The sequence below is a fragment of the Oncorhynchus mykiss genome, chromosome 17 (genome assembly GCF_013265735.2).
Source record: "Oncorhynchus mykiss isolate Arlee chromosome 17, USDA_OmykA_1.1, whole genome shotgun sequence".
NCBI classification, from domain to species: Eukaryota; Metazoa; Chordata; class Actinopteri; order Salmoniformes; family Salmonidae; genus Oncorhynchus; species Oncorhynchus mykiss.
The window spans coordinates 15,766,725-15,776,050 of NC_048581.1; the positions used below are offsets into that span (position 1 = coordinate 15,766,725).

Sequence of the window (9,326 nt, forward strand, 5' to 3'; positions counted from 1 at the left end):
AGCTGCAGCTGTGTGTGTGTGAGAGAAAGAGAGGGTAGCTGCAGCTGTGTTCAAGGATGTGTGTTAAGTGTTGACTGTGTTACATAATGGCTGATGATGTAATCTTCAGCTGCTGGTGTCTGCAGTGCAGTCTCTCTCACTCTTCCTCTCTCTCCAGGGGGAGCCCTGAGCAGTGTACAACTCAATCACCTTGCACGCCCCCTCCCACCCCCTACTCCCTCCAACCCCTACCTCCCCTCTATTCTCCTCCTCCCTCTTCTTCTCCTCTCCTCACTCATTCACAAACAAGCACAATGAACCAGCCTCCCATTCCTTCCATCTAAATCACCATCTCACAGAACCTTTAACATCAACAAACAGTAGGAGAAATAGACCATATCTAACTAACAAATCAACTAGACTGTTTATCTGAAACGATTCCCCATTTACTCTGGCGGTGTCTCTAATAATACCCCCCTGTTACCATGGAGGTTACCCCTCCCCCATTTGTGCATCACAAATGGCACCCAGTTTGATTGTTTCCCTCTCTCGCACTAAATAGGAAATATGGTGCAGCTGTGCATCATCCCTCTGCTGGGAAGATTGGCGTCACTAGGGCCTCCTGGGTATTGGTGTGTCACTGGGCGATGACCCAGGGATGTGTATTCTCTAGAAACCAAACGGAAGCACACTGAACAAAACGGGGAGGGTTCTTTATTCCGTTTCCAAATGTTGTGCAATGGGTTGCTATGGTGTGCTCTAATGAATACACCCCCCTGTTTGTGTTTCTACTAGATCGCCAACTGCTTCTATTCCTGTGGCCTCATGGTAGATGTAGTCTGTGTGTTTGTGTTTCAGTGATACTCTGATCCAGAGAGACTTACAGTTAGTGAGTCATTTAGCAGACACTCTGATCCAGAGAGACTTACAGTTAGTGAGTCATTTAGCAGACACTGATCCAGAGAGACTTACAGTTAGTGAGTCATTTAGCAGACACTCTGATCCAGAGATACTTACAGTTAGTGAGTCATTTAGCAGACACTCTGATCCAGAGAGACTTACAGTTAGTGAGTCATTTAGCAGACACTGATCCAGAGAGACTTACAGTTAGTGAGTCATTTAGCAGACACTCTGATCCAGAGAGACTTACAGTTAGTGAGTCATTTAGCAGACACTCTGATCCAGAGAGACTTACAGTTAGAGAGTCATTTAGCAGACACTCTGATCCAGAGAGACTTACAGTTAGTGAGTCATTTAGCAGACACTCTGATCCAGAGAGACTTACAGTTAGTGAGTCATTTAGCAGACACTCTGATCCAGAGAGACTTACAGTTAGTGAGTCATTTAGCAGACACTCTGATCCAGAGAGACTTACAGTTAGTGCATTCATCTTATGACAGCTAGGTGAGACAACCACATCACAGTCATAGTAAGTACATTTCCCTCAACAAAGTATTTATCAGTAAAGTCAGTGTTAGTAGGAAAAGACAAGTGCCTTTCTTTGTTTGTTTATTTATCTCCTCAGGAACATGTCAAGGGAGATCTGTTGTCTCCACCAATTTCCTCTCTTGTTATTCCCCTTACCTCAGACCCCATTCACGTAGTTAGATCCCTTTACACAGCCAGAATAAATATGTTTAAATACATACATGCTTTTGTATACTAAAAAATGACATTGTTTTATGTTGGAGTTTCACCTCCCACATAGTCTATCCCCTCCATGTTTGTTAGCTAAGTCTCACAGGTTAGGGTAGTATTATGATGTCATATCCTGTCTCTCTCCAGGCAAGTCCCACCTGGCCATCGTCCAGCGGGTCAACAACGAGGGTGAGGGTGACCCCTTTTATGAGGTCATGGGCATCGTGACCCTGGAGGACGTTATAGAGGAGATCATCAAGTCAGAGATACTGGACGAGACTGACCTCTACAGTACGTACACACACACACACACACACACACACACAGCTGATAATCTCTCTCTAAGTGTCTCCTCCACACCTGATAACAACTCTGTCTCCTCTACAGCTGATTACCTCTCTAAGTGTTGTGTCTCCCTCTACAGCTGACAACCTCTCTAAGTGTTGTCTCCCTCTACAGCTGATAACCTCTCTAAGTGTTGTCTCCCTCTACAGCCGATAACCTCTCTAAGTGTTGTCTTCCTCTACAGCTGATAACCTCTCTAAGTGTTGCCTTCCTCTACAGCTGATAACCTCTCTAAGTGTTGTCTTCCTCTACAGCTGATAACCTCTCTAAGTGTTGTCTTCCTCTACAGCTGATAACCTCTCTAAGTGTTGTCTTCCTCTACAGCTGATAACCTCTCTAAGTGTTGTCTTCCTCTACAGCTGATAACCTCTCTAAGTGTCTTCCTCTACAGCTGATAACCGCTCTAAGTGTTGTCTCCCTCTACAGCTGATAACCTCTCTAAGTGTTGTCTTCCTCTACAGCTGATAACCTCTCTAAGTGTCTTCCTCTACAGCTGATAACCGCTCTAAGTGTTGTCTTCCTCTACAGCTGATAACCTCTCTAAGTGTTGTCTTCCTCTACAGCTGATAACCTCTCTAAGTGTTGTCTTCCTCTACAGCTGATAACACTTAGAGGTTTTCTCCCTCTACAGCTGATAACCTCTCTAAGTGTTGTCTTCCTCTACAACTGATAACCTCTCTAAGTGTCTTCCTCTACAGCTGATAACCTCTCTAAGTGTTGTCTTCCTCTACAGCTGATAACCTCTCTAAGTGTTGTCTCCCTCTACAGCTGATAACCTCTCTAAGTGTTGTCTCCCTCTACAGCTGATAACCTCTCTAAGTGTTGTGTCTCCCTCTACAGCTGATAACCTCTCTAAGTGTTGTCTTCCTCTACAGCTGATAACCTCTCTAAGTTGTGTCTTCCTCTACAGCTGATAACCTCTCTAAGTGTTGTCTTCCTCTACAGCTGATAACCTCTCTAAGTGTTGTCTTCCTCTACAGCTGATAACCTCTCTAAGTGTTGTCTTCCTCTACAGCTGATAACCACTCTAAGTGTTGTCTCCCTCTACAGCTGATAACCTCTCTAAGTGTTGTCTTCCTCTACAGCTGATAACCACTCTAAGTGTTGTCTCCCTCTACAGCTGATAACCTCTCTAAGTGTTGTCTTCCTCTACAGCTGATAACCTCTCTAAGTGTCTTCCTCTACAGCTGATAACCGCTCTAAGCGTCGTGTTTCTCACCATGAGAGGAAGCAGCAGGACTTCTCCATCTTTAAGCTGTCGGAGAACGAGATGAAGGTGAAGATCTCTCCCCAGCTCCTCCTCGCCACGCACCGCTTCCTCTCCACAGGTAGGCCCACTGTGATGTCACTTCCTGTCCAATGTGAGGTCACTTCCTGAGTGTTAAATAAGGAAATATATAATCTCCGTGGAAGTAAGTTGTTCTCAATTTGGCCTGGTAAAAAACAACCCATTGAATAGTAAAGAAGTGTTTACCAGTTATTACAAATTACCTTTTTCTTACTACTTTTCCACTGACTCTCTCATTTCTTCCTCTCTATCCCTCTTTCATCTCTCCCCTTTTACTACCCTCTCCTCCTACCTCTTCTATCCCTCTTTCATCTCTCCCCTTTTATCTCTCTCTCTCTCTCTCTCTCTCTCTCTCTCTCTCTCTCTCTCTCTCTCTCTCTCTCTCTCTCTCTCTCTCTCCCTCCCTCCCTCCCTCCCTCCCTCCCTCCCGTAGAGGTGGAGCCCTTCAAGCCAGCCCACCTATCAGAGAAGATCTTACTGCGTCTCATTAAACACCCCAGTGTGGTCCAGGAGCTGAGCTACGATGACAAGAACAAACTGGCCCCACAGCACTTCCTGTTTCAGAGAAACAAACCTGTTGACTACTTCATCCTGTTACTACAGGTATAAACGCCCGCAATAATTGTCCCTTAGCGATAAATCAAATTGATTTGATGTATGTTATTGATAGGAGAGTAGAGAACCGACAGGACAGTTAGGAGATACGTGTGTCAAAGCAGAGGATTCGATCCCACACAGAGAGACACCGAGTGGACAAAACATTAGGAACACCTTGCTAATATTGAGTTACACCTCCTTTTGCCATCAGCACAGCCTCAATTCATCGAGGCATGTACCAGGTGTGGAAAGCGTTCCACAGGGATGCTGGTCCATGTTGACTCCAGTGCTTCCCACAGTTGCGTCATGTTGGCTGGACGTCCTTTTGGTGGTGGAACATTCTTGAAACACACCGGAACTGTTGAGCGTGAAAAACCCAGCAGCGTTGCAGTTCTTGACTTACTCAAACCGGTGCGCCTGGCGCCTACTGTACTACCCGTTCAAAGGCACTTAACTATCTTGTCTTGTCCATTCACCCTCTGAACGGCACACACAGTCCATGTCCCAATTGTCTCAAAGCTTAAAAATCCTTCTTTAACCTGTCTCCTCCCCTTCATCTACACTGATTGAAGTGGATTTAACAAGTGACATCAATAAAGGATTATAGCTTTAACCTGGTGTCCTAATGTTTTGTATACTCAGTATATCATGTGCTGCAGGTGGAGGTGCTGACTGCTACAACAACCCTGGTTTTATATATAGCTTGGAATATCTAGAATGTGGCTTAGACACAAATCAGGGAACTTGACCATTTCTCTGTCCTGTGTGTTCAGGGTCGTGTGGAGGTGGAGTTTGGTAAAGAGGCTCTGAGGTTTGAGAACGGAGCGTTCGCCTACTACGGGGTGCCTGCCATCATGCCCACAGGTAACTGACTGGCTCACTCACTCACTCACTCACTCACTCACTCACTCACAAACATTAACACGTGAATATTGAGAAACAGCCTGTGCACATTACAAGCTCAAAGAAAGCAAAACGTTTCATGAGAAACATAACAGATTACACATACATTATCTGGACTGTCCCATTGCATAGACCAGAGAGGGGTAGAACACTATCGAATCCCTGTCTGACTCATTACCATCCTGTTCGATTCAGTCCACAGATCCCCCTCCCGTAGCAGTGGTCTGGACCGGTCTGACTCTATGCTGTATGGGGGCAGTCTGGGCCAACTCAACGGAGGGGGGAGCGTCTACCTGCCTGACTACTCTGTTAGGCAGCTCACACACCTGCAGGTCATTAAGGTAGGCCTACCTAGACTACGGTACAGTACAGCCCCGCCCACCTCACGTTACCTGGATACACCTGCTCCAACACCATTTGGGAGACCTTTACTTGGCTCATTGCGCTCTAGCGACTCCATGTGGCGGGCCGGGCGCCTGCAGGCTGACTACGGCCGTCAGTTGAACGGTGTTTCCTCCGACACATTGGCGCGACTGGCTTCCGGGTTAAGTGGGCGAGCGTTAAGGAACACGGTTTGGCGGGTCATTTTTTCGAGGACACATGACTTGACCTTCGCCTCTACCGAGCCCGTTGGGGAGTTGCAGTGATGAGACAAGATCGTAATTGAATTTGGGAGAGAAAGGAGGTCAAATAAAATAAATGAATAATAAAGGTCCCAAATAGCACCCTATTCTTTATACAGTGCACTACTTTATACATAGTCCTATGGTCCTTGGTCAAAAGTAGTGCACTTCATAGGAAAAAGTGTGTAATTTGTGATTCAACCTAGTAGCTTAGTCAGAGCTGTGGTACAGTACAGCCTCTAACTCCGACCTATGACTATTTATGACCTACGACCTTTCTTTGACCTTCGACTTCTAAACCCCAGATCACCCGTAGCCACTACCAGAATGCCCTGACAGCCACTCTGATGGACAGCTCCCCCCAGACCCCCGACACAGACGCCCGGCCCACAGACGGGAACACTCCCGACCTCCCTGTCCCGGAGCAGAGTGGAGACCACCTCCTCCCACCCAGAGAGACCCGGCCCAGCTCGGCCAGAACCAGAGGACAGCAGTCCTCCGTCCCACACAGCACCTCTCTGCTCAACGAGAAGAACCGCATCGTCCGTAAGTCAACCATACTGGAGGAGGGAGGTAGAGAGAGAATAGACTTACTCCCTTTGATTACTCCCCTACAGGCAGTAAATCAGACGGTCAGAACAGCCCCAGTGACTGTGTGTATCATAACTGTCCTGTCTCTCCCTACAGGCAGTAAATCAGACGGTCAGAACAGCCCCAGTGACTGTGTGTATCATAACTGTCCTGTCTCTCCCTACAGGCAGTAAATCAGACGGTCAGAACAGCCCCAGTGACTGTGTGTATCATAACTGTCCTGTCTCTCCCTACAGGCAGTAAATCAGACGGTCAGAACAGCCCCAGTGACTGTGTGTTTCATAACTGTCCTGTCTCTCCATACAGGCAGTAAATCAGACGGTCAGAACAGCCCCAGTGACTCCGTGTTCCTCAGGATGGATGAGATCTCGTACATCAGAGAGGAGCACTCAGAGAGGGACGGCACCAATGGTAAGAGAATACAGGGAGGAACAAAGGAGTGGGATGGAAGACTGGAGAATAAGGAGGATGTTGGTGATGAGGGAAGACATTTAACACAGAAACAACATCCACAGTTTACTATGGAGATTGATAACTCTCTCTCTCTCTCTCTCTCTCTCTCTCAGACACAGCCTCTGTTGCTATAGAAACGGACGCCCCCTCCTCTTTCATCAGTACTCTGTCTCTGAGTGGATCAGAGGACACACTGGGCAAGAAACTACTGCTCAAACTCAGTGAGTCACACACACAACATACACAACATCCAGTACACACGCACACAAGCATGCATACACACAAACAAATACACACACACCTTTACTTTCTTGCATTCTAACACCTGTGTGACAATCCAATTGCCCACACACACATACAACCATTTAAATCTCAACCCAGCCACTGTGAAGACACAAACCCAACAACTCCACGCCGTGAGTCCCCTCCACCGGTCACTTTGTCATGTTAGGATACGTCCCAAATGGCACTTCATTCCCATGGGTCCTGGTCAAAAGTAGTGCACTAAATAGGGAGTAGAGTGCCATTTGGGATGCAACCTTAGTAACAGTCTAAATCCTGAGCCTTTCTCTTTCCCTGCACCTCTGCTCCATGAACAGCTGTGTCCTAGCAACCAGTCATTCATTGTCCCTGCCTCCCCCTGCCAAGAGTATTTTCTCTGGAGGCCCCCTAACGGAAACCCTGGTCCCTCCCAGTGTGTGTGTACCACTCTGGCCCATCACTCTGACCTCCACAAAATCTCCCTCTCTCTCTCTCCCTCTCTCTCTCCCTCTCTCTCTACCACTCTCCCTCTCTCTCTCTCTCTCCCTCCCTCTCCCCCTTCTCTCTCTCTCCCTCTCCCCCCTCTCTCTCCCTCTCTCTCTCACTCTCCCTCTCTTTCTCTCTCTCTCCCCCCTCTCTCTCTCTCCCTCTCTCTCTCTCTACCACTCTCCCTCTCACTCTCTCTAACACTCACATAGGAGAGCCAACTAGTGTGTTCCTCTCTTCTCTCTCGACTGGCCCACTGCTGAATGAGCTATGGAGAATGAATGTTAAGTGAGCCTCCCAAGTGGCACCCCATTCCCAAAGCTCTGTGGGTCCTGTTCAAAAGTAGTGCACTTAACAGGGAACAGTGTGCCAGTTGGGATGTAGACTGAGTGTTTCTCTGCTCAGAATCACAGAGCTACTTTAACTAAATGACTGTCCTAAACACACACACACCCCCCCCCCCCCCCCCCCCCTCCTCCCCACGTGGTCCCTCTCTGAGCCAAAGAGCAGCAGAATGGTCTCTCTCATTTCAGTAAAAGGCTGAAACTGGACCAAAATCACAACACATTGCTGGAAATAAGCAATAAAAGCCCGGTCAGAAGTAGTGACCTAAATGCCATTTACAAAGTAGTTGTAAATGACATTGTCATTGTCCATTTCATTGATTCACATTGATTTTTTTCAATTTAATATCTATATGTGTCAATATATATATATATTTGTAAATGTATATATGTTTTTCAATGAAATGCACATTTATTTCTCCTCAGGTCACAAGAAGAGGAAAAAGTCTCGGGAAGGAGACAAGACACCTGAGGAGACATCAGAGCAGCCGCTGGTCAAGACCTAGCAGTGTGTGTGTGTGTATATGGACTAACTCACACTATCATCAACAGCCTATTTCCTTCCTCTTTTTGATCGTTTGTCAGACGTTTCTGCAACGTTTGTCTGACGTTCCAGTCACTAGTTGACCACTCTCAGATGTCCCCACCAACAGACATTCTAAAGGGAAACAGAAGGAGATAACAGCACATAGAAAAGATATACCTCATCTCCCCCTAACACCCCCACAGTCTCTGATCTTAGACCGAACCAAATGGGAGGAACTCACTGAACCAGCGGGACGGAAGCTACCATGTCATCATGAACCTGGGTTTTTTTATTTTTTTCTTGAATGTTTCATGTCGAAGTGGCTAATGGATTTGAAGACAAAGGATGTCAGGAGAAGAGAGGAGGTTTTTGGTTTAAGCCACAATTTAATTCACCCCCCCCCCCCCCCCCCCCCCTCCTCCTTACAAAATAATTGAATTGGCCCTGTTGGAGCTGTGACAAGGAAACCAAAGACTATGTAGATATCATCAGTGCACAGAAGAATATTCACCATGCGCCATTATAAAGAGCTCATCCATTCCTTCTTCAGGTGGTTTTATGGATGCTGTATCACTTGTGTTATTTGATAGTGAATGTTTATTACTATTCTCTTCTGTCCTCGTTCCTCTCTACTGTCTAACGGGGGAATCCTAACGTTCACTTGAGTGGATTTTCATGCATTGATATCAATGGGAGACTAAGTGAAAATTCTATTTAGGATTCACCCAGAAGTTGACTTGTCAGAATGGGCTCATGCTATAGTGGTGTAAGGGGTTTAAAAGGACTTGAGATGGTTTGGGGTTTGAATGCCTTACTAAAGAGAAAGTCTTCAATCTGCATGTTTTAGGTACTGGCTGAGCACCATGTAGACCTCTATTCTCTCAGCCCGACTGTGATCACAACTTCCTCAAACGGTGGGTATGAGAACTGACCAGTCACAAGAACGGACCAGTCTCTTCCAAATGATGTATATGAGCAATACTGAAACTCTTTTACACAGTTGTGAACGGGACACATCCAAAAGACACTACTAATGTAGGATATGCCATTAGGAAACATCTTGTTGTAGAGAATACATTTCTTATTTGATCTGACAAGCTGTACCATAAGACCCATGTTTCTCTCTCTCTCTGGGTTAAGACCACGTGTCTCTGCTCTGACTGGGTTTGTGCCGATTCAGGTTTGTGCCACTGCACCACAGTGGGGGGAGAAAGATGGGGGAGGAGAGAAAGGGGGGAGGACGAAGGGGAGAGGGGTAGAGGGAGGAGGGATGGGAGGGGAGGCATAGAAGA

The 9,326-nt window shown here is 46.7% G+C and overlaps 1 protein-coding gene across 2 annotated transcripts in view; it reads left to right on the forward strand.

The window, feature by feature from the left end:
* The window catches only part of LOC110487260 (metal transporter CNNM1), a 13,244-nt gene extending 4,823 nt beyond the window's left edge, over positions 1-8,421 (forward strand). The window contains exons 2-10 of one of the 2 annotated variants that reach the window (XM_036949076.1): positions 1,765-1,908; positions 3,150-3,290; positions 3,684-3,853; positions 4,621-4,711; positions 4,946-5,091; positions 5,679-5,919; positions 6,271-6,375; positions 6,531-6,638; positions 7,935-8,421. In XM_036949076.1, coding sequence (XP_036804971.1) covers positions 1,765-1,908; positions 3,150-3,290; positions 3,684-3,853; positions 4,621-4,711; positions 4,946-5,091; positions 5,679-5,919; positions 6,271-6,375; positions 6,531-6,638; positions 7,935-8,014 — 1,226 coding nt within the window. In that variant the 3' untranslated portion in view covers positions 8,015-8,421. Of the gene's footprint in view, positions 1-1,764; positions 1,909-3,149; positions 3,291-3,683; positions 3,854-4,620; positions 4,712-4,945; positions 5,092-5,678; positions 5,920-5,990; positions 6,247-6,270; positions 6,376-6,530; positions 6,639-7,934 lie in introns of those variants that run through there. The other variant, XM_036949077.1, reaches the window with a different exon arrangement.
* Positions 8,422-9,326: the final 905 nt, after the last annotated feature.